The sequence below is a fragment of the Cyprinus carpio genome, chromosome A5 (genome assembly GCF_018340385.1).
Source record: "Cyprinus carpio isolate SPL01 chromosome A5, ASM1834038v1, whole genome shotgun sequence".
Classification (NCBI taxonomy): domain Eukaryota; kingdom Metazoa; phylum Chordata; class Actinopteri; order Cypriniformes; family Cyprinidae; genus Cyprinus; species Cyprinus carpio.
The window spans coordinates 32,886,560-32,913,195 of NC_056576.1; the positions used below are offsets into that span (position 1 = coordinate 32,886,560).

At 37.8% G+C, this 26,636-nt stretch overlaps 1 protein-coding gene across 1 annotated transcript; it reads left to right on the top strand.

Annotated features, from left to right (window-relative positions):
• The first annotated feature begins 2,436 nt into the window (after nucleotides 1-2,436).
• On the top strand, nucleotides 2,437-4,544 carry LOC122145187 (E3 SUMO-protein ligase ZBED1-like). Its single transcript, XM_042757419.1, has 3 exons — nucleotides 2,437-2,967; nucleotides 3,587-3,928; nucleotides 4,137-4,544. Exons 1-3 carry the CDS (start codon nucleotides 2,446-2,448, stop codon nucleotides 4,542-4,544), a joined length of 1,272 nt encoding a protein of 423 aa, XP_042613353.1. The 5' UTR covers nucleotides 2,437-2,445.
• Nucleotides 4,545-26,636: the final 22,092 nt, after the last annotated feature.

Here is a 26,636-nt window from a genome sequence, read left to right on the forward strand (position 1 = left end):
TTTTGACAGAAATTTTGTTCAGGGAACAAACTGCAGATCCTTTTTTATTTGCAACGGTTTAATATCCACTGATCCATCCAACTAAAACTTTTATGCCTCGTTTTATATCTCCTCCCAAGCCTGCAATTGAAGTTCTGCACATTTGGCGGAGATACAGTATCTGGTCATGAAAATCACCCAGATTACAACAGCTTTGTTTATGGTAAGAACATTGAAAACATGCCATAACCAATTTTCCAGTGGCCAATTGTGTATGTCCAATATTTGAGTAAATGTTGTAATGAGTGGCGGTCTGGCACTGTAATTCTCAAGCACCCATGTGCCGCTTTTCCACAGTTTGCTATCAGTAGTGAAATCACATTTCAAAACTCAAACAAATATGTCCTGGTTCCTGACAAGACACCTGCAATTTCAATTTATTACAATGAAAGTTTACAGTATATTAGGGCAAATAGCTCATTTATAAACATGTGCATAAATGATATAAATATGAATGCAAGTTAATTTCCGAAATATTCCTACAAACAGTTTATAAAATGTCCATATGCACAAGATTTTTTTCAATCTTCCCTTTTCAGCTTAAATTCAAGTGCAACGTGTTTCTAATAATTAAGAGTTTTAATACTTTTAAAAGAAGGTTCTTATGCCCACCAAATGCCTATTTAATCAAAAAATATATACTAAAACAATAATATATAATGATAGTATTATCGGTGTTGACAGCAGTTTTTGCTACTTATTATTATTATTATTATTATTGTGTGTGTTAACAGTGACACATAACCAATCAAAAGTTTAAGAAATTATGATTATTTTTAAGGAAACAAAGTAAAATTTTTAATTTAGTGAGGACACATTACATAGATAAAAAATGAAAATTTAAAAGAACTAAAAAAATAAAATAAATAAATAAATACGTTATTTTAATCATAAGCATAACATGTTTTCTATGCCTTATCGAGCCCACTAAACATTTGTCAGACAAGCGCTGGTTCAAACTCTCTCTATCTCATTAAACTTTACACATTCCTGGAGCTTCTTCCTCGAGGGAAGCATAAGTTCACTGATTCCGTGAAGACTACAGTCATCCTCCTAGTCTTTTCATTTTTAATAGCAGAATCGCTGCATCAGAGCCACATATAAAAATGACATTTATTGTACATTAATATGCCACAATAGTGGCGCAGTTTTTAAGGCAAAGTCATCCTTCCGCCTTTAAATTAATTGCGAGCTGGGCTCACACTTACCCATCACTTAGCTGCATATAAATCAGCAATTAATTAGTTCTGAGGGAGGTTTTCATGCACAGGTCTAAACCAGACTCTCAGCAACTATAAAACTGTCAGACTAATCTTGCCATAATCTTATTCATATCTGTGGTCATAATATGACTTTTTTTTTTCTTCACAATTGCCTATTCCTATCTGAGACAGATAGAACCGACTCAAAACATTGCTACACACAGGACTGTCCAACTGCCCAGTCACTAAAATAAAGTTACACTTATCTTGAGAAGTGTTGAGGAGTAACTCATTTAAAGCAGTGATGCCCTTAATATAACTATATTTGTGACGGTATTTCAGCTGTTTTCAAAATATTGTAGCTTTTGCAGTAATGAGAAATGTTGCAGCGTAGCATGACATAACCTGCAGCCTTACAACCAAGTAAGTTGAGGTGATAATATAACAAAACCTCCACTTTCAAGCAGCACTGAAGGCCCAATAATTTTAGAAAATTGTTCAGGTGGTTAATTTCAATGAACTCATGAAAACTATTAACTAATTAATTTAATTTGTCACTCAATAGTGTTCCCAAAAGTTCCACCGTGCTATCATCATTTTTGGAGCAAAATAAATATTTAATTACTGCTGTTTGCAATATGTTTTTGATTCATTTTTGAATTAGAATTTGTGTGTGTATGAATGTGTGAGTGTAGTTTAGTTTATTATCACTTGTACTTAGTTTAAATTAATGTGAAAAAAGATATTATCTACACTAACTTTCATTTTTGTTGTCCCTGTTTGAGATAAATATCTCAGATTTCCTAAAAAATATTATATATTGGTTTAGATGTATAATTTGCCCCCTTAAATCAGTTAGTTGGCTGCTTGTTATTCGTACCTTGTGTTGCACAGAAACTACTGTAACTACACTTATTTAGATTTTTTGAAATAGCGTAGCTTTTCCAGTAGGGATGCCACAATTCTCAATATAATATTGAACCATTCGGTACGACATCCACGGTTCAATACGCGCTTGTGAATTGCATTTTTTTCGGTTTTACGTTTAAATAATTTATGTGCGTTTTATTTCTCTCCGAATTGACTGTTTGTGTGTGCCTGCTAAGTCTACAAGCTGAGATGAGGAAACTCCTCCCCGCGAGTAAATATTCAATCACTATGCTCTAAAGTTAGGGGGTGCTGAACCATCATTCAACACTTTAACATGGCGAGCGGCGGTGAAGCGAGGCTACAGTATGAGGAAGCGCCGGCGTCTTTCAAATCCGTGGTGTGGAGACATTTCGGTTTTGCCGTTGAGTATAATGCCGAGGAAGAAAAAACGGTAAACAAAAAAATGACTGTCTGCAAGCATTGTTTTACACGTGTAGCCTACTCAAACGGAAACACTTCCAACATGACTGCACATCTGCGGTGCCATCACCCAGCAATAACACTGTCTGAAGGCAGGATATCAGAGCAGGTAATAAAGTCCTCCAAAAAACAACAGTCCCTCGCTGAATCCTTCCAGCATACATACCCAACTGGTTCCGAGAGACACATAAAAATAACAAAGGCAGTGGGGGTGTTCATTGCCAAAGATTTGCAGCCGTTTTCGGTGATTGGAGATGCGGGCTTTTGTCATTTTATAAAAACACTCGATCCGCGTTACAGATTACCGTCTCGCACTTTTTTCAGCACCGAGATAATTCCCGACCTCTATGAAAAGACATGCAACAGTATTGTGTACTAATTGGCTAAAGCACAGAGCCTTGCTCTGACCACAGATGGTTGGTCCTCGCGGGCAACCGTGAGTTACCTCACTGTAACTGTTCACTACATGTCGGATTGGGAAATGAAAAGCGCTGTACTCCAAACCCGTCCCCTGTATGAAAGTCATACAAGCGCTCATTTGGCAGAAGAGTTGACAAAAGCAGTGAATACGTGGAAGTTGAGGAGGCCAAATATGTTACTCCCAGTCACCACAGATAACGCTCCGAATATTGTGAATGCAGTCCATGAAGCTGATGGGCTGGGGCCACAGATAAGTTGGTTTTGCGCATGTTGTAAACCTAGCAGCCAAGAAAGCAGTGTCAATCAACACAGTGTCCCGCCTCCTGGGGAGGGTTAGAAAAATAGTGACTTTTTTTCACAAAAGCACCAAATCCCACCATGTTTTGACTGTGAAGCAGGAGATGTTAAACTTGCCCAGACACAAGTTAATTCATGATGTCACAACTCGGTGGAATACAGTACATGACATGTTGGAAAGATACACAGAACAGTAGCCCGCAATCTACTCTGCCTTACTGGACAAAGATCTGAAGCTGTCTGTCAAGAACATAACCATGTTGAATGACAGTGAACAGAAACTGGCAGAAGAACTGATTCAGGTCCTCACACCACTGAAAACAGTGACAACTCTCATGAGCAGTGAAACAACCCCCACTATATCAATGATCCTTCCTCTGAAAGAGATGATTCTCAAATCCATGTCACCAGGAGACCAGGACAGTGCAACAGTCAAAGAAGCCAAAGCAGCCATTTCAAATGACCTGGCAAAGAGGTACACTGACCCTAATCTTCATGATTACCTCCAAATGGCCACAGCCCTTGACCCCAGGTTTAAATCCCTGCCTTACCTTGATGAAGACTCTTGTGATAAGCTCTACAGGAATATCATCCGTGAAATTCTGGAGCATGAACACCAGGTACTATTTGATTGTTGCTTTTTTTAATCGTGTGTGATTTTGATTGTTTTATCTATTTAGATGTTTGTTATATATCTTGTGTCCTTTTCACTGATCAAAATAATTTCACATTTGTCATATGTTACACTGGAGATGGTTGTGGTTCTGAGCTGTGTGTGCTTATATGTGTAATAATTATACTAAAGGATCACTTCTCTTTGATGCAAAGGGTCTAGTGGAGAATCCTGTGCCCTCCACAGAGGAAGACAATCCATCCTCTCCCCCTCCCAAGAAGAAGACAGCAATGTCAGAGGTATTTGGGGAGCTTTTCAAAACTGAGGAACAGCAGGGTAGGCCATTTCCCCAGATCATTGAGGAGGAAGTCACCACATACAAGTTAGCAGACAGTATTCATGTGGATGCTGATCCATTCATATGGTGGAAAACAAATGAATGCAAGTTCCCCCATGTAGCAAAAGCTGCACAACAACACCTCTGTGTCCCAGGAACCTCTGTTGCGAGTGAGAGAATTGTATCCACTGCTGGGGACATTGTAAGTGCAAAACGCTCTCTCCTTGCTGCAGAGAATGTTGACAGGCTTATCTTTTTACAGAACAACCTCAAAATACAGGAATAGATAGCTGACCTAAGTGAAATTGCACTTTACATTCTGAATGAAGGATACTGTACTGGAGTACTGTTAAGTTTAATTAAGATGGTTTATTTATGTTTACTGAAGTACAAGTATGTTTATTTGAAATGGTCAATTTATGTTTACTAACTTCACATGTATGTTTATTTTCAAAATTTAGGAATTTATGTGCTCCCCAGTTTGTACATGGGCTACCAGCAGCTGTGAGATATCAGTGTTAATTTTCAAATAAAAAAATATTTTATATTATACAATACACTAGGAACTAGTGGACTTTTCTTTGCTTTTAAGTAAAATAAAGGAGTATTGCAATAAATCGTTTTTTTTTTTTTTCTTAACCTCTTACTGTTCCTATTGCCTAAGCATAGAATAACAAAAAAACACTCTTATGTGTCAAGCCATCAGAACCGAACCGAACTGAAGGTTAACCGTTAACCGAACCGTGGTTAAAAAACCGAGGTATGTATTGAACCGTGGGCTTACTGTATTGTTGCATCCCTATTTTCCAGTAATACCCTGCTTTTCCACCTTAAGTGTGGAAAAATGTTCTCTGTCTCATATCTGGCATTAAGTGTGATTTATTCATTCTGAACAGATTCAAAACACACACACACACACACACACACACACACACACACACACACACACACACACACACACACACACACACACACACACATACACATATATATCATGTCACCTGTTAGTGGGTGGGATATATTAGGCAGCAAGTTTATTTTTTTGATTCTATTATTTAATAAAATCTTTAAATCTTGCTACCTTATCAAGGTGTAGTTTTTAAAAAGTTATATTTAGATGTCTATAAATGATTTCTGCAGTTTTATCCAAACTAACTGTAAAACATATATATGTGTATCTATCTACCTACAGTATATTGTAATAATGGGCTCAATGGGCTTAGGGGAGGCTAGAGAGATGCAGACTCCTGCTGTAACTTTACCTGCTTGGTGTCGCTGTTGCACAACGTTTCTTTAGAAAAACAAGTGATTTGTATACTTGTCAATGTTATATTTTGCATTGTTTTATTTTTGTACTACATTTTTTTTTTCTCTCATACAATATTTTGAAGAGAGACTGCCTCCTTTGCTTACTCAGAGGGAATGCCCCTGGTATCTATCAAAAGTGGTCCAAGGAAAGAACAGTGGTGAACCAGTGACAGGGTCATGGGCGGGCCAAGGCTCATTGATTCACGTGGGGAGCGAAGGTTGGCCTGTGTGGTCCGATCTAACAGACAAGCTACTGTAGCCAAAAGCGCCAACAGTGGGCACATGAGCATCAGAACTGGACCACCAAGCAATGGAAGAAGGTGGCCTGGTCTGATGCATCCCATTTTCACTTACCTAGGGGACACATGGCACAAGGATGCACTATGGGAAGAAGGCAAGCCAGCAGAGGCAGACAGGCACCTACCTAAGCATTCTTGCAGACCATGTACACCCTTTCATGGAAACGGTATTCCCTGGTGGCTGTGGCCTATTTCAGCAGGATAATGCGCTCTGCCACAAAGCAAAAATGGTTTAGGAATGGTTTGAAGAGCATTATGAGTTTGAGGTGTTGAGCTGACCTCCAAATTCCCCAGATTTCAATCCAATCAAGCATCTGCGGGATGTGCTAAACAAACTAGTTCGATCCATGGAGGCCCCACCTCAGAACTTACAGGATTTAAAGGATCTGCTGCTAACATTTCTGTGCCAGATACCATAGCACACCTTCAGGGGTCTAGTGAAGCCCATGCCTCGATAGGTCTGGGTTTTTTAGGAAGCAAAAGGGAAACCAACACAATATTAGGAAGGTGGTCATAATGTTATGCTTGATCGGTGTGTGTGTGTGTGTGTGTGTGTGTGTGTATGATATATATATATATATATATATATATACACTGAACAAAATTATGTAGCGTATGAGGCCTGAACCAGACAAATTAAAGATTCGATCGTGAGCATGGTTGAAACAAGAGAAGCCGAATTCCTCGGAAAGGCAACAGGATGCTGTAAATCAACTCCTAGCACCACAGTCTGATAACCAACCAACTCTTTCAGAGAACAGCTTTCAACTTTTAACACCATTAGAACAATTATTGACAATTTCAATTCGAAGAAGAGATTGTCTAATTTGGGGCAAGTAATCGAAGAGATGGACAGTCTGACCCTCACATGTAAAGCCATGAGAGTAAACAAGATCGTTGGATTGACTTCCCCCCACCTAGCAGAACCAGACTAAATATACTAAGGAGACCTGTTAACCCCTCTGGTCTTCACAGGACAGATCCTTACTCCCCAGAATGGCACAGAGAATGCCTTCCAATGCATATATGCACCAAAATGAACTAAAAAAAGACTTCTAAATGGATATCAGTCCATTGCTTAACTCCATATCATTTATGTAACCCACACATTTGCTTATAATGTTTCTAATCACTTATTGTGTATGTCTTTTTAAATAACTCTTGAATAGCTTAAGGGATTATATTCATGTTTAGTATGTGTGTGTTCGAATCTTCTTGCTTGAAAACGTGTTTCTGACCATCAGTTATTTGTCAAATGTATCATATTCTTGTTATAGGAATCATGTCCAAATTATACCCTGCAAGAGCGGGAAAATTTGAACCTCGTGCTTGATAAGATAACATATGATTTATGAATGGGTGGGACAAACAATGCAACACCCCGAGAAAAGACAATATCTAATTGGTCAAGAAAACATTTGAGGTGTGGCCAAAATGCCAGTTTAAATACTCAGGACACCATCAAATTTTGCTTTTAGCTTTTAGCTTTTGTTTAGCTTTTGCTATCAGTCATGTCGGCTTTTAGCTTTTAGCTTTCGTTTAGCTTTTGCTATCAGTCATGCCGGCTTTTAGCCTTTGCTTTTTTTTAGCTTTTGCTCTTAGTCATGCTTTGTCATCACTTTTAGCGTTCTTCGAGCGCCGTTTCAGCGTGCTTCGGCCTGCACGCCTGCTACTTAGCCACGATGAGAAGAAACACCACCTAGTCTCGTCAAACTTTACTTCTATTCTTTTACATTAGTTTCTTTTCTTTTCCGTTTGAGAGTTCGTGTTCTGAGTTAAGTTTTGTAACGCTGTGCCTCCGAGTCTGACCTCGCGTGCCCGTCTGAAACTTCAACCAGCCCACAACTCCGCATCTTCAGCCTATGCCCAACCACGGGCTTCCCAACACGTCACTTCAACGACTACTGAACTTCCAGCCAATCAGCAACTTCGGGAAACCCCCTTTTCAGCGACAACAAAGGGAACCCCGTTACACAGGCAACGCAAGTAACCTCCAGACTCACATCTGTACTGGTGTTATCTAATATAATTTTAACCTAATTGATGAACTCAATGCGAGGGTTAATTAAGTGACTGATGGTTGTTCATGTCTATGCAATTTCACGTATTGCTGTAAACTTGGGATTTCACATTTTCATTCTCTTAAACTCATTCTTTCCTAACGTTCTATTCTCCTGCAACTTGTGTGAATGTGTGAGTGCGTGTGCTTATGTGTTAGATTAGTTTATATGTCTTAGATTTATCTAATAAAGCCTTATTTATATTAAAAAGAGAAGTATCTTGTGTTTTGTGCTTACAAGTTAATGTCTTAAACTGCCGATCTTGTTACTGTGCTAATTAATAGTGTTTTCACTATACTTTGGATATTAATATCCAGCGCAGATTTAATGTTAAACGGCTCGTTCAATGAATCGCTGGCCGTTTCAGTGATCAGCCGTGAAACAGTGATTCTGTTCAAATTCCCTTTAAAATCTTAAATGATTCCCTTTGAGCTAAATTTACCTGTTTCCCTTACAATTATAAACACAACGCTTTTGTTTTTGGCCCCTGAACTATATACACAAAAGGCCTATTTCTATCAAATATTGTTCACAAATCTGTCTCCTTTGCCGAGATAATCCAACCACCTCACAGGTGTGGCATATCAATATGCTGATTAGACAGCATGATTATTGCACAGGTGTGCCGTAGGCTGGCAACAATAAAATGCCACTCTAAAATGTGCAGTTTTACCACACGGCACAATGCCACAGATGTCGCAAGTTTTGAGGGAGCATGCATTTGGCATGCTGACTGCAAGAATGTCCACCAGAGCTGTTGCCCATGAATTAAATGTTAATTTCTGTACCATAAGCCCTCTCCAAAGTTATTTCAGAGAATTTGGCAGTACATCCAACCGGCTTCACAACTGCAGACCTCCACATCCAGCATCTTCACCTCCAAGATCATCTGAGACCAGCCACCCGCAGAGCTGCTACAACAATCGGATTGCATAACCAAAGAATTTTTGCACAAACTGTCAGAAACCATCTCAGGGAAGCTCATCTGCATGCTCATTGTCCTCATCGGGGTCTCGACCTGACTGCAGTTCGTCATCGTAACCGACTTGAGTGGGCAAATGCTTACATTCGATGGTGTCTGGCACTTTGGAGAGGTGTTCTCTTCACGGATGAATCCCGGTTTTCACTGTACAGGGCAGATAGACAGCGAGTATGGCGTTGTGTGGGTGACTGGTTTGCTGATGTCAACGTTGTGGATTGAGTGGCCCATGGTGGCGGTGGGGTTATGGTATGGGCAGGCGTATGTTATGGACAATGAACACAGGTGCATTTTATTGATGTCATTTTGAATGCATAGGGATACCGTGACGAGATCCTTAGGCCCATTTTTGTGCCATTCATCCACGACCATCACCTCATGTTGCAGCATGATCATGCACGGCCCCATGTTGCAAGAATCTGTACACAATTCCTGGAAGCTAAAAACATCCCAGTTCTTGCATGGCCAGCATACTCACCATGTGACATGTCACCCATTGAGCATGTTTGGGGTGCTCTGCATTGGCATATACGACAGTATTTGCCAATATCCAGCAACTTCGCACAGCCATTGAAGAGGAGTGGACCAACATTCCACAGGCCACAATCAACAACCTGATCAACTCTATGCAAAGGAGATGTGTTGCACTGCGTGAGGTAAATGGTGGTCACACCAGATACTGACTGGTTTTCGGACCCCCAATACAGTACAACTGCACATTTTAGAGTGGCCTTTTATTATGGCCAGCCTAAGGCACACCTGTGCAATAATCATGCTGTCTAATCAGCATCTTGATATGCCATACCTGTGAGGTGCATGGATTATCTTGGCAAAGGAGAAATGCTGACTAACACAGATTTAGACAAATTTGTGAACAATATTTGAGAGAAATAGGCCTTTTGTGTACATAAAAAGTCTTAGATCTTTGAGGTCAGCTCATTAAAAATGGGGGCAAAAACAAAAGTGTTGCATTTATAATTTTGTTCAGTGTATATAATATTTCTGTCATGACAACTCTCGGAGGGATTGGCATGGTAATGTACATGACAGTGTTAACGTATTTGGTCTTGGCGGAATAGATCTGCTACGCTGCTGTGGCAGAGCAAGTACCAAGGCTTGCTACTTTCAATACATCCACAACTTGCTGCTGTGAGCATGTAAGAAATATTGCTGCTGCAAATATAACATACACAAAATAACCCCCAACAAAGCAGGAGACATAGAAGGGACAATACAAGCCAAAGCAAGAACAAAACACCCCCCAACAAGCAGATCTATCGCCAAGACATATGTACTGCTACTGCTCCGAAGAGCCATGCAAGCTGCATGTATTACTATCTCTGTGTGCCTGGACAAATGAATGGACAAAGTTAGCCGATGCATGCCATTTTACTCTCTCGTGCAGATAAAGTTGTCAAGGTTACAGTGCACAAAAAAACCCTGGTGCATCTCGATGCATAGCCAATGATACAATACATTAAAGATACATATGAAGCAGCTACTGATGCAATGCGGTATGATTCACCCGTTACAATGCAGTGCGATCTGATATTGATTCGATTCGATTTAACATAAAGCGATTTGATGCGATATGATGCAATGGAGAAAATATGATCACTTTTAATGCATCAAGGCCCGTTTCATAAAAATAGTTTACCAAATAAGTCAGGCTCATTTCAGTTGGTTTGACTCATTGTCAAATGATTTGGTTCCATAAAGCAAATTTAACATGGGCCTAGAATAGATCAAGCTTACTCACTGTGGCAATAATATTACCACCATCTCACATACTGTTATTTGACTATTATTATATATATATATATATATACATACATATTTTACCATTTCTAGCCATGCACCCTTTCTCTCTGGTTTAATGACAGCTTTGTCAACTTATGACAACTTGATCCATGATCGACATTAAGGGTTGACAAGGCCAAGACTCAAACCCACAACCTTAGGGTTAGGAGTCAAACTCTCTAACCATTAGGCCACGACTTCCCCTATATATATAATGATTATAATGATGCATATCTACAGTCGTGGCCAAAAGTTTTGAGAATTACATAAATATTAATTTTCAAAAAGTTTGCTGCTAAACTGCTTTTAGATCTTTGTTTCAGTTGTTTCTGTGATGTACTGAAATATAATTACAAGCACTTCATACGTTTCAAAGGCTTTTATCGACAATTACATTACATTTATGTGAAGAGTCAGTATTTGCAGTGTTGGCCCTTCTTTTTCAGGACCTCTGCAATTCGACTGGGCATGCTCTCAATCAACTTCTGGGCCGAATCCTGACTGATAGCAACCCATTATTTCATAATAACTTATTGGAGTTTGTCAGAATTAGTGGGTTTTTGTTTGTCCACCCGCCTCTTGAGGATTGACCACAAGTTCTCAATGGGATTAAGATCTGGGGAGTTTCCAGGCCATGGACCCAAAATTTCAACATTCTGGTCCCCGAGACACTTAGTTATCACTTTTGCCTTATGGCATGGTGCTCCATCGTGCTGGAAAATGCATTGTTCTTCACCTAACTGTTGTTGGGTTGTTGGAAGAAGTTGCTGTTGGAGGGTGTTTTGGTACCATTCTTTATTCATGGCTGTGTTTTTGGGCAGAATTGTGAGTGAGCCCACTCCCTTGGATGAGAAGCAACCCCACACATGAGTGGTGTCAGGATGCTTTACTATTGGCATGACACAGGACTGATGGTAGCGCTCACCTTTTCCTCTCCCCGGACAAGCCTTTTTCCAGATGCCCCAAACAATCGGAAAGGGGCTTCATCGGAGAATATGACTTTGCCCCAGTCCTCAGCAGTCCATTACTTTCTGCAGAAGATCAATCTGTCCCTGATTTTTTTTTTGGAGAGAAGTGGCTTCTTTGCTGCCCTTCTTGACACCAGGCCATCTTCCAAAAGTCTTCGCCTCACTGTGCGTGCAGATGTGCTCACACCTGCCTGCTGCCATTCCTGAGCAAGCTCTGCACTGGTGGCACTCCGTTCCCACAGCTGAATCCTCTTTAGGAGACGATCCTGGACGATTGCTGGACTTTCTTGGACGCCCTGAAGCCTTCTTTTCAAGAATTTAACCTCTTTCCTTGAAGTTCTTGATGAACCTATAAATTGTTGATTTAGGTGCAATCTTAGTAGCCACAGTATCCTTGCCTGTAAAGCTATTTTTATGCAAGGTCAGGTCACCATGGTTAACAATGGAAGAACAATGATTTCAAGCATCACACTCCTTTTAACATGTCAAGTCTGCCATTCTAACCCAATCAGCCTGACATAATGATCTCCAGCCTTGTGCTCATCAACATTCTCACCTGAGTTAACAAGATGATTACTGAAATGATCTCAGCAGGTCCTTTAATGACAGCAATGAAATGCAGTGGAAAGGTTTTTTTTGGGATTAAGTTAATTTTCATGGCAAAGAAGGACTATGAAATTCATCTGATCACTCTTCATAACATTCTGGAGTATATGCACATTGCTATTATAAAAACTTAAGCAGCAACTTTTCCAATTTCCAATATTTATGTAATTCTCAAAACTTTTGGCCACTACTGTATATAAATGGCAACTTGTAACAGATGCACACTTTTTAAACTGTTGCATCACATCTTTAACTTTATATGCCGATGCACTAAGCAAATCAGGGAATCTTCACTAATATGCTCTAACTGCGTTTTGCTCCAGCTGTATAACACAAATGCTAAATCCTGCTGCTAATATGCTTAATATTCACTCCTGCATACAATGCAAACTGCTAACATGACACTTAGTTAAACTTGAATATAGCTGCTCATTTTTTAATTCAATTAGGCAGACCACGCAATACACACAGTGATATGGATTAGAAAAGCATTAATTTTGTTTTGTTGAATCAAAAACAATAAAAAAAAGTTGATCACAAGAAAAAAAAGAGAAAAGCATTCACTTATCTTAGATGTTGATTTTGCAGTTCTGAAGCAAGCTGCAACTGCTACGGTAAGCCCTAGTCATATATTTGAATGCTGAGCAGCGAGCTCATTGGCTACCAATACAGGAGAGAACCAATCAGCTATGCCATGTGATAATGATGTCATTAGGTCAGAATGAGTTAGACCTATTGGACTGCGCCATCTAGAGTTTCATGTCAGAACTCTGTATTAAAAATAAAATGCTGCTGTTTATTATTGTGTTTTTAGTTATGTAAATTAGGGTGTTTTCTAGTTTTTGTTTTTGTTTTTTTTGGGGGGGGGGGCGGCTAGTCTGTTCTATTTTAATGCTACTTAAGGTTGTCATAGTGCTACTGTGAAGAGCAAGGAGATGAGGAGACATGGAGTAAACACAAATAAGAGAATCTTTAATGATCCAAATTCCAGGGAACACAGGACACGCAGGAGACCCACATAGCACTGAATGACGAATAACACTGGATGTTAGACATGGGAAAACAAAGGGGTTAAATACTCAACTAAACGAGGGAATGACGAGACACACCTAGACTCAATGAAACACAATAGGACCAGGAACAGGAAGAAAAGCAAATATGGGCATGTCACACACGAGGGAAAACTATAGGTCAATGGGAGCAAACCACAACACAGACAGTCCATATGCCTGACAAAATTCAAAAGTTACTTAACACTGGGTAACCATACATCCTCTTTTTCCCAGACACATCCTGGTTGGGATTTCTAAATTGCCTAAAATGTCTGTGACATGCTCTCTACAGTCCTCATACATTATATGTACACATATTTGCATTGCTTTGACTGTTCTCTGTAGATTATACCTTCTTGTATGCCATGATTGGTCGATTATGTGCCTGCACTCTATTGGTCAATCTACTTTTCAGTCATTACCTTCAGCAAATATGAAAACCGTAGGAAAACAAAGCTAAAACCCAGATATTTTAGGCAATTAGCTAACTATTTTATAAAAAGGGTAACATGACTGAAGTTACTTTTTTTATGAATAGTTTGTTTCATTATAAGCCACAGTTTCAATGTTGTTTCCCCAACAATAAGGTACAGCAGTCCTGCCATGACAACATGCAGCGTGCTGCTAAATAAGGAATTATTTTTTACTTACAGTAAATATTATGCTCTCAAATAAATAGTAACGGGCACTACATTTTATTGCAATATGATTACACAACCTTTTTCACAGAGCACAGAATAATGAGTCGCTTGTACAGTATATTCCGTGATATCTGCATTTGCATGTTTACGAGAAAGAGAGTCCTAGGACAATAGGACAACAGGACTAGAGCACTAATTGCATCATGTTCTTTTATGCCAGTCCTCGTAATGAATTGTGGCATGTACCTGGTTCATCAGGAGTGCATAATGTGTAACCAGGCCCACATTTGAATTCAGGAACACTTGCAAAGTGCATATAGAGGGCACATCTGAATTTCAGTGCTCACAGGTGAGAGGTGTAGACCCGTAGGGAGTGTCACTTTGTGAAAACCCTGTGGCTTGTCTATGCCAACATCTGCCGGCACCCCAAGTTTGTCATCAGGGTGTATTTTTTGAGGATGTGGAGAGCATCGTGAGACCTTTTATATCAACACACATGTAACAACAGGACACAAGGGTTCTCCATATGAACAGGAATGAATGATGGCTGGTGCTATACGTGCTGTGTGATTATAGTCACAAGAACAATTACAAATCCAATTACCCGCAGCACTCCCTCTGAGTTATCCTGCAGCAGCAATTTCACTTTTGCTCAAAAGAAAGGCAAGGGGAAAAGGACAAGTGGATAAATTGAAACAGGATGGAGTTATATTTTCCCTAAAATGTGCAGAAAATTATTTAGAAATGTATTATTTTTAATTGTTTTGAAAGTGGACAAATAAAAACATCTTGCATCATCTTCAAACGTATTTGGTTATATGAGGTGTACAAAATATATTATACAAGAATTGGTACATTGTTATATGCACATCATTTTGACATAAACTAATATATATATATATATATATATATATATATATATATATATATATATATATATATATATATATAATATATATAATAATAAAAAATAGTAGTATAAATATGTAGTATGGCTAGTACTGTACATTTTGCAAATAATTACAAGGAAAAAGAAAGTAACACATTTAATGTGAAATTTTAAAATAGAAAGACTGAAATGTTATTTTTGTGTACAAAGGCTCCAATAATCTTTGCTTCATTTACTAATTAAAAAAAAAAAAAAACATTTTTACACGTTAATCATTGTTATTTTGAAAATTAATCCCACATTTAAATACACGTGTCACTCCAGAAACTGTGCAGCATGTACATGGCCCCTGTTTCTCTTAGCAACAAACAAACTTTTTCTCAAATTATGAATTATGAATGATTATATACAGAAAGCATGCAAAAAGCTGCAACTCACGTTAGTTTATCACTGTAAAATGATGTTTACTAATTGGTCCACTTTCAAAACAAATCTTTTAATTTTAACAAATTAGCTGTTAGTAAGCAGATCATATGGAAACAGCCACATGTGATTGTACAAATTCATTTGAATTTGCCACATATACGCCAAAACATAACATAGGTATGACTTGCATTAGAGTGTGTATATCTAACACAAAATTAATGGAAAAATGTAAGGTTTGACACTCTTTCAGTTTCATAAGAGACCTATTGTGTGCTTGAATGCTTATGAAATGTGCAAGTGAAGAGTATCTTACTAAGCAACACTTTTAATCAAATAGAATACACATAATGCATAAGTAATTGCCAACACTTATCAGCCAAGTAATTTTAACTGAACAAGATACAGCAACGTGTGTGTGTGTGTGTGTGTGTGTGTGTGTGTGTGTGTGTGTGTGTGTGTGTGTGTGTGTGTGTGTGTGTGTGTGTGTGTGTGTGTGTGTGTGTGTGTGTGAGATGCCATTATTGTCAAAATGGATCTGTATTCAGTAAATTAATTTATTTCAATAAAATGTTCATAAAAATGATTGAATAGAGTTGTTTAACATATAAAATATATATAATCCAAAAGAAAAACATTGAAATAACCAGGGCTGAGTGTTAACAGATTGTATGTAATCTGAATTACATTAGGTTATTGTAATTAGATTATATTACATTTTAAATTCCAACTACAGTTACTTTGGCAACACTTTAGTATAGGGACCAATTCACACTATTAACTAGTTGCTTACATATTGGCTGTTTATTAGTATTTATAAAGCAAATATTCTGCATGTCCATATTCTACATCCCTAATCCTACCCAATAACTAAATTTAACAACTACCTTACTAACTATTAATAAGCAGCAAATTAGGAGTTTAGTGGGCCAAAAGTAGCGAGAATTGTCCCTTAAAATAAAGTTTGACTGTTACTTTGACTTTGACCATTATCAAACGATAGCAATAAATTAGATCACACTTTATTTTAAGGTCCAATTCTCATTTGCCTCAATAAACTCATTATCTGCTGCTTATTACGATAGTTATAAAGCCGAGTTCAGACTGCACGATTTTCAAAGTAGTCGGGTCACTGTTCTTTTCACACTGCATGACTATCTCGGCCAGCATTCAGTCGCTGCTGTGTTCACACTGCACGATGGATCGGCGACAGAAGCTTTCACACACTGCATGACTTTACAATAGGAAGAATCGCCGACAACTCTGTCTGGCATGCAAACTACGTTTCACAATTATCAACAAGGGAAACAACGCGATATCAAGCATGCAAGACCGGAGTTTTCACGTGAGACTGGGCTAGCTCAGATGAAACGTATTAGCTTTTCAAACAGACACGGGTGCTCCTGCGAAATTTCTACTAATTTTTCTTCCATTTGTTGGGTCCACATAGACCGAGAAGAAGGCTTTTTCTGAAACGAAGCCATGCTTGCTGATATTGTGGTATATAACTCCTCCCCGAACTCCCCGCTGCTCTGTATCTTGCTCTCTCATTGGCTGTCAGTCATCGCCGACGTAGTTTTCAGTCAGAACACTTTTCACACAGCAATGTAATGATTTTGAATCGCCGACAGGTCCAGATATTTAGCATGCCAAATATCTCACGGGTGTCGGCGACTCGTCAGCGATTCTCTCAGATCGCGTCTTTGCTCATTCACACTGCGTGATTGTCACTCGCGTGAACGAGCACCGATTTGCCTGTGATTTCGGGCATTTGTCTGCGATTTCTCAAAACCTGTCGGCGAGGCAAAAAAGGGGCTAAAATCGTGCAGTCTGAACGCGGGCTTTAGTAAGTTGTTAATCAAAGTGTTACTAAAGTAATACTAAAGTGTTACCATAAATTATTCATAATTTATTAAGTCTCCTTAATTCTTCCTTTTCACCTTTTACATTTTCCTTTTTAAAATAGTCTAACACTTATATACATTCAGGAAGTCTTTGTGGACATTTACACAAAGACCAACCACTAGTCAGGTGCTTTAATTGAGTGACCACTCAGCATTTGACCACTGGATTTACAAAGTTTAAGAAGTGTGTTCTCAATATTTCAACACTGCATTAACTACTGATGAACTGAACACATGAATGTTTATTTGAATTATCACTCAGTGAGAATTTAAGGTAATACGTTAATAATTAAGTAACAAATTTGCATGTTGAAATGTTGACAGTTCTCTGATGTTGGTTAATGGTCACATAACATGCAGGTAAACAAATAAATTATTAAATATTTTCTAGTAAGTGTTTATTTTGATTGCTGTTATTTTTAAATTATTTATTTTTAATGATTCAAATAATTATTAGCTTTTCATTAAACTGACAAACCCCTGCAGTTCCTATATAAAAAAAAAAAAACCCTAGCTTGGAAACCTTGACTTGATGTAATGTTTAAGGCACATCACAATGTTAATAACAACTAATGGGATATATTTTCTTTCTCTTTAGATTTTTATAACAATATGGTACAAGATTATCCTATTTAAATCAATGTGATAAACAAGTTTGGTCAAAAGTAATCTAAAAGTAATAAAAAGTATTCCAATTACATTAACTAAACTTAACTAAGTGCAATGTAATGGATTAGGTTGTTATTTTTTTTTTTTTTTTTCATTGTTTCCTAGGAAAACATGTTTTATTACAATATATTGCTTGAATGTATTGCAAATTCTTTTTTAATAAAATTGCCTGCTAAATGGATAACTGTAAAGATAACATTGACATAGCCACATTTCCGTGGTCTAATAATTCATTACACATCCTATTTCCAGCTGAAAACATATTTAAGAAATGTTCAATATACATTAACTACATTAGTTTTGTGAGACAGCGGAGGGACAAAAATGAGAAGATAAAAATGTAAGGTTCTCATCTTCTACCAAGTCTGTGTTCAGTTTCTTTCACAACCACTTCAGATTAATTTTAGAGATTTTGATAATACAACAATAATTATTTTGGAATCCATCTCAGAAATCTCTTGTCTGATATACAACAATAATTATTTTGGATTCATTTTAGGAATTTTTTTTTTTGTTTTGTTATTTCTCAGATGTCTTCTGTGTTTGTTATTATTTCTAAAGTTGCACAAGGGATGAATAGGTGGACATTTCAACACTAAAAGATAAATGTGATGTAAATGTATTTTTTCTTTGGATGGAGAACTTGACAGATTGGGACTAATTTTATTACAGGGCTGTCTACTGAATGCCAGGCTGATATGTGTTGTACTGGATCCAACCAATCCATTAGGCTGAGATTTAAGTTGTTAGCTCAATACTCTTTCATTATGAAAACATTGTGGACAGGATCCTAGCAAGACTTCTGCTATTCTGTCGCATGGTATACTGCATGGAACACCCCTTAAGCAACATTCTCCTGCACAGCATCTGTGACAGCTCCATTTATAATGTTAAATTCAGTGACCAAATAAAAGCACGTTTGTCCAGTGCACCTAGACATACAGTACTGAATTGTTAGTCTGCAATTTATTACAAATAATATTATTATTTCTCTCCATTGTCATTACTTTTTGAATATTTTTAAAAATATTTTGTGGTGTGAGGTTCACAAATAAGATCATATCAGGAAATAGTTTTTGTGCATTTAACTATATAACAGGTTGACAAAAAACAAATAAATTACTAACTAACTAATTACAAACTAACTGTATCTCATTAAACTCTATACAGACAGATAAATAGCTAGTTTTTTGCTAAGCATTGTCTGTGCTTCTCTTTTTTTACAGTATCTTACATCAAATTTACTGTAATAAAATGATTGCTTGTTACAAATAATATTAAAGAGCTGGAGCTTTACAGCTGAAGATTAATGTCTCTAGTTTGTAACTTCCATTATGAAAATAGAAAGAGGCCTTATAGAGTGAGTCTTTAAGCACCATAAAATGCATGAATGTTATTGCATTAGATTATATATATATATATATATATATATATATAACAATATGCTAATTTTTTGAGAAGGACCTAGGAAAACTTTGAAAACACATCAGATCTCAATGGGGAAAAATATCATGCAGGATATCTATACTGATATGGACTGGGTAATTTGTTAGGAATGGAAATGAAAATTATCAACTTACAGAGAGCTTAATTCAAAGACACTCAAAATTAAAGTGAAAAAAGGATGCAGCAGGCTAGTCCATTAAGCTGCAATTTCATTGCAGCAACTCAAAATGGTACTCAGTAGATTGTATGGCCCCCACGTGCTTGTATGCATGCCTGACAACGTTAGGGCAGGCTCCTAATGAGACGAAGGATGGTGTCCTGGGGTATTCCCTCCCAGATCTGGACCAGGGCTTCACTGAGCTCCTGGACAGTCTGAGGTGCAACCTGGCGACGTCAGATGGACCAAAACATAATGTCCCAGGGGTGTTCTAGTGGATTTTGGTAAGGCAAGCGTGGGGGACATTCAATGGTATCAATTCCTTCATCCTCCTCGAACTGACTGCATACTCTCGCCACATGAGGCTGGGCATTGTCGTGCACCAGGAGGAACAAGGACCTAATGCACCAGCGTAGGGTCTGACAATGGGTCCAAGGATTCCATCCCAATACCTAATGGCAGTAAGTGTGCCATTGTCTAGCCTGTAGAGGTCTCTGTGTTCCTCCATGGATATGCCTTCCCAGACCGTCACTGACCCACCACCAAACCGGTCATGCTGAACAATGTTACAGGCAGCATAACATTCTCCACTACTTTTCCAGACCCTTTTACATCTGTCACACATGCTCAGGGTGAAAAGCACAGAGCGCCAGAGGCGGACCTGCCAGTTCTGGTGTTCAATGGCAAATGCCAATCAAGCTACACGGTACCAGGCAGTGAGCACAGACCCCACTAGAGGACGTCAGGCCCTCAGGCCACCCTCATGAAGTCTGTTTCTGATTGTTTTCTCAGAGGCGTTCACACCAGTGGCCTGCTAGAGGTCATTTTGAAGGGCTCTGGCAGTGCTCATCCTGTTCCTCCTTGCACACAAAGGAGCAGACACAGGTCCTGCTGATGGGTTAAGGACCTTCTACTGCCCTGTCCAGCTCTCCTAGATTAACTGCCTGTCTCCTGGAATCTCCTACATGCTCTTCAGACTGTGCTGGGAGACACAGCAAACCTTCTGGCAATGGCACACATTGATGCGCCATCCTGGAGGAGTTGGACTGCCTGTGCAACCTTTGTAGGGTCCAGGTATCGCCTCATGCTACCAGTAGTGTCACTGACCCTAGCCAAATGCAAAACTAGTGAAAAACAATCAGAAAAGATGAGTAGGGAAAAAAATGTCAGTGGCCTCCACCTGTGAAACCATTCCTGTTTTGGGGGTTTTCTAATGGTTGTCCATCTAGTGCACCTGTTGTTAATTTTATTAACATCAAAGCAGCTGAAATGAATTAACAACCCCCTCTGCTACGTAACTGACCAGATCAGTATCCCAGAAGTTTAATTTACTTGATGCATCAAAGCAGCTGAAATGAATTAACAACCCCCTCTGCTACGTAACTGACCAGATCAGTATCCCTTTTTACTTGTTTTAAAGAAACAATTCATCAAAAAAAAAAAAAAACAAGTTACAAGGTTTCCAAAAAACAAAACAAAAAAACACCTTTATTAAAAGTATTTAGAAACGGTTTTCAACATTGAAAATATTAAGAAATGCTTTTGAGCAGCAAATCAGAATGTTAGAATGATTTCTGAAGGATCGTGTGACACTGAAGACTGGAGTAATGATGCTGAAAATGATGTTTAAAAATAAATTTTTAAACACTGTATATTAAAACATTCTACATTGTAATAATATTTCATAGTATTATTGTTTTTACTGTATTTTTGATCAAATAAATGCAGCCTTGATAAGAGAACTATGTATAACTGCAGTTTATAAAATACATTGTATCTTTCTGTTTTCAGATGTACACTGTTTTAGAAAATATGAGATAAGTGTGAAAAGCTACTAAAACATACTGTGTTCTCAATTATAAATTATTTTTGGCATCACTAAAGACAGCATATATGCATGCTGACATGAACAAACATACAGCATTATAAATAAAATATAATTATTGGCATAAACATATTGTCTCAAATGAGTTTGGATCATAAATCTAATCCAATAAATTCAAAAGTCCTGTTTTCACTTTCGAAATGTGTTGAATCGATCTATTTGGATGCACTGCAAACAACAAAAATAAATTTTATTAGCATTTTAAAAGGTTAAGCCCTGTTTGAACATTCATGAAAAAAATATTGCGTTCTCTATGCCAATGCAAATATGTCGTTCTTTGGCACTAAATCATTCATTATAGTTGAGTAAGTACAGAAACAGAAACAGAAAACATCACTTGCATGCGCTGTTGCATCTGCCTAAAGTACTGACTGATCATGCATCTGTGTCTGAAATAACACGCATTTTGCTCAAAGAGAACCGTGGGTTGATTTGCTTCAATGTGTTCCCCCATGGACTTGATAAAGGACAAGGCAATTTCAACTATTCTGTCCATAATAATCCCCATTTCCTGACACCCGCTGAGAGGCCTGTGAAAGCACTAGTAATCTACAATAGCATCATTACATACAACCCAGATGAGTTCTTTCAAGCACTGCAGCTGAAACTTTGGATAATAATGTCCAATTCTACTTCAACACACAAGGCAAGGACACAGAAAAAATGAAGACCTACTTGTAAAAGATTATCGTGTGAGAGTCTCAAAAATTTTATCATAATAATATATGATTGGAACATATTATCTAAAAAATAAAATAATAATAATATATTTTAGCTCTACAATGAGGTGAATGAAAAATTTAAGTAAAGGTCTACAAACTATATATGACTGACTACTTTGCTGAGCCAGGAAATTACAGAGAGAACGTAGGATCATGTTTTACTGATGACAGATAATGTTACTTACATTAATATGTTTCTATTTGAAATGAAACGACATGAAATGTTTAAATTTAAGCAATTAATGTACAGCTAATAAATGCACAATGATATCCTGCCAAACTATTTTGGTTTCAGCATAAGAACGAAGCCTTTTATCATACATTAGAGTGGTATATGAACATTTCATGAAACTTCTGTGCTTCAGAACAGGGTCCGGCCATATACAGACATTACCACTCGTCATTATTTGGTCTCGAAGAAGCAGCAGTATTATATGTTCAGCTAATACATACTTTGCTATTTTAAGATTATGATGCAAAAACTGAGAAATATAACCTGACTGTCTGTGATGAACTGTATTGCTGATTACATGATTCAATTTAGACAATATACATATTTTGCCACATGAAATGTAATGAGCTCAAAATATGAGATGCATAATACAAAACCTCATAGGCAAAAATGTATTTGGAGGATTATTTCCTTGTTATACTTGTTATGTAACTTGTTTACTTATTATTTACTGGACATATTTTATCAACATTTTATTTGGTCACACTTTAAGATCCAATTCTCACTATTAACTAACTATTAACTACAACTTTAAACAAAGGGATCTAAAATATGTTTATGCAGAATAAGGCATTAATATGTGCCTTAGAAGTTCTATTTAACAGCTAATATGCTATTAATAGTGAGAAGTGGTCCTTAAAATAAAGGGCTAAAAATATTTAAAAACATTTTTCTATGGCAAAACCTTGATGGTTTATTGTATTATTAACAATACTTTAATGCATGATACTAAAAGAATAGTTCACCCAAAAATTAAGTCATCATTTAGTCAAACTCCATGCTATACCAGTCCCATTTTATTTTGTTTTTAATGATAAACACAAAAGGAGGCATTAGGCTGAATGATAATTTTCCCCTATGCCATAGATCTGAAATCTCATTTGCAGTCAAGTATATTCAAACAAATGGATCATGTGACAAGCCACATAAAGAAATGTCCATCTTACAGTATGTACTTGCATGGGGAAAGAGTAAAATCTCCAAAACTATTAGTCAAGCTTAGGTTTCACTGTCACATTCAAATTCAACAAAATATAACAATAATTGTATAGCTAAAATTACTGTAGGCTAAAATTAGCCTAAATTAGGCTCTTTTTTCAGGCTGGTCCAGTCAAGGACATATATAACTACATTTTGTAACAGCAATATGTACAAGAGTAATCATGGAACCATTTTTACCAGTGGGTGAAGATGGGTAGATTTAGGGGTGGAAATGGGATCCACAGGTTGGAGATGGGTAGGTTTAGGGGTGGAAATGGGATCCACAGGGTGGAGATGGGTAGGTTTAGGGATATGTATAGTGGGAGGAGTTGGATCTCGAGTTGGAGTTGGTGCACCACTGTAATACCAGTGTACTTGTCAGGAGTACATGGTTACTCCTCAGGAACTGTCTACTTAATATAATGTGTAACATTCTGGACACCAACCACTAATTATATGTAAAGCCTAACTTACTGACCACTGCTGTGTAACATCAGAGTAATTACATGATTAATCTAATATAAAGTGTAACACTTTCTTTACCAAAAAGTTCTGTTAGTCCTATTACACATTTGTACTTTCATTACCCAAAAGTGTTGTAAACAATGTCATTTTACACATCTGTACTTACACATACCATTCAGTGGGTTGGTACATGTGTGTAGTTACACAAAAAATAGAGCTGTAGATACTATGTACCACTGTGTACTTACACTGTGGTTACATACTATGTACACATCTAGTAACTATGTAAGTACACAGGTATTAGGGATGCTTAATATAAAGTGGGACCAACTGTTTAAATTGTGTATCTTAAGCCTGGTTTCGCCAGTATCCATTACTGCAGCATGGATCTGAAGTGGCAACCTCTCTCTCTCGTGAAGCCAACACGGAAGTGACTTAAACTGTAATTTGTCAACTGGCCGATAGAGGCTGGCTGCAAAAGGGAGTCAATCCCATAGACTCCCTATGTTAAAATTCCCAACTATACAGCAAAAAAAAAAATAAAAAACATCTTTACAGCCTGGTTCAAAATAAGATTTTGGTCTATATAACAAATTTTGTCCTTCATGACAACTGTGAGGGGGTGACTTTTTTTTATAACTCATCCGTTTAAATTATATTATGCCTTAAAGTTCTTAATAATTAAGGCCGTGGCCACTTGAGTGACAGGTGGATTGTCGCTGCTGACAATGCCGTCAAGCTAGGTGGGCATGGCTTCAGCAACCAGCTCCCACCTTTTTCCCACCATTTTCGATTATCGGTTATGCAAAAACGTATTCTGTGTGAATGATACCAGTGGTAGAGCCAGATCCCGATATCTCCCCTTGAAATCAAGTCATCTGCTTGTTTTTATCTTATTTTTTATTTTTTTGGAACTTAAATTTTAGTGGCTGGAAAGCGTGATTTTTATTTTCCAAAACAAACGCCAGAGGTCAAACGCCACCTCACAGCTAATTTGATCAGTCAACTTCATTACGTAGTCAATCGTGCTTATGGTTTGGGTATGGAAGAAAGCAGTTTGCGTATTTACCATCTCTTTTATTATTTCACCAAGGCGCCAGAACGTTGGTAAATGATGACGAAATATCACTTTTGGTTGAACTATACTATATGATATATTCAAAGAATAGTTCAACCAAAATTCTACCAAATCTAGCATGTAAGTGAAACTGCAACAGAATTAGCTTGATTGATTGATTGATTGATTGATTGATTGATTGATTGATTGATTGATTGATTATTTTAGACCTTGGGACCCATGAAAGCACACACAGACAGGGCTTCCTGTATGAAACCCCAAGGTGCTCGCTGCTGGGTCCCTTGATTATTTGGAAACCTCCCTAGAGACTCATCTCTGACTGATTCAGAGCCCGTCACACTCAGACCCAGCACATGAATGGAGCCAAAGTACCCCCTCTAGTGATCCTGCACAACACAAACAAATATCAGGAAATAACAGCTCTCTTTGACAGCTCCAGCATGACACATGCATGATAGATGCTTCATTAAGGCATTAATTATGATTTCATCCATTAAACAAACACACGCGGCACATTCTGTAATCACCCACCACTATTGCACCTCATTCACTGCCCGACATTAAATGCACAAATTTCAGCTGGTGTCTAACAGCGGGGTCTGCGCCTCCTTGATAAGATTCCCTGCAGATGCAGTGTGGGAGACTGATTGAGTCTTTATCATTCATATTTCATACTGACAGGCTGATTGATAATCAAAGTTAAATGGTTACACACTATGTGTGTCTGTTCCATATGTGCTGGTAGCCTTTTGATCCTGGGTTGCTAATAAAGAAAAAGGTTCAGTCCCAAGTAGGATTTTCCTGGAAACTGGAGCGATACTGAGATCATGGTCATGCTCTCCACTGCGCCCTTGAGCTGGCAGGTGACTGGGGCTTGAAATGTGCTGGCTTTGATAGTGAAGTGTCTGCTAAATGGAAGTTAAATATGAGAAGTAGATTTTCTGTGAAAAAAAACTCAGCCACAGGCCTTGACTAGAACTTTGATTAAGAAATTTGATTAACAGTGTTCAAGTTTTCTCCCAGAAGAAAGTCCTATTGCTCAGAGGTTGCTGCTTCACCGCTCAAGAGACTTAGTGAAGTTTTTACTTATTTTTATTTAAAGGTGATGTGCGTGTAATTTTTGGAAAGAATACTTTCTCAGCTCCCAGCTCAAAGTGCAAAGTCAAAAATAAGGAAATCACTCGTAGGTTAATTTCTACAGAAAAAGTCCTCTGAAAGTCCAAGATGGTCTCATTTCAAGTAAGAAAGAAATAATGCCATTAGGCATTATAAGGTTGTTCACAGACATCCCAGCACCCAGTCCTGTTGTTGAGTCAGGGATCTGTTGGATTATTTGTTAAATATAACAAATAATAATGTCTCTGATTTGTCTAGGCATTAACAGTTGCTAGTGGCACAGAAATTCTTCACCTACAAGTATGGCAGGGGTGGTTGGTGGTATTCTGGTTAAAGTTTAGGGCTCTATTTCATTCATGTTATTTTGTCACATCACATTTGCTTTCATTTTCCCCTGTAAAATTTAGCAGAACAGCAATAAATATGAAAGCATGTTTACCAAATGTGTCTTATAATATTCCATATAAAACTGCAAATAGACAAATTGTTGACAATAAGAGTACAGATGTATAAAATGAATGTGGACAGAGAAGCTCAGATAATTTAAGCAGTCTTCCGTTAATTCAAACAGTAGAGCATGGCGCCAAGATTACAGGCTTGATTCTCTATAAATGCATGAGCTGATTAAGCATACATCCTGAATGCAATGTAAAGGCTAGAATAAACCACACTTTTAAAATCTGAACAGATTTTAAAAC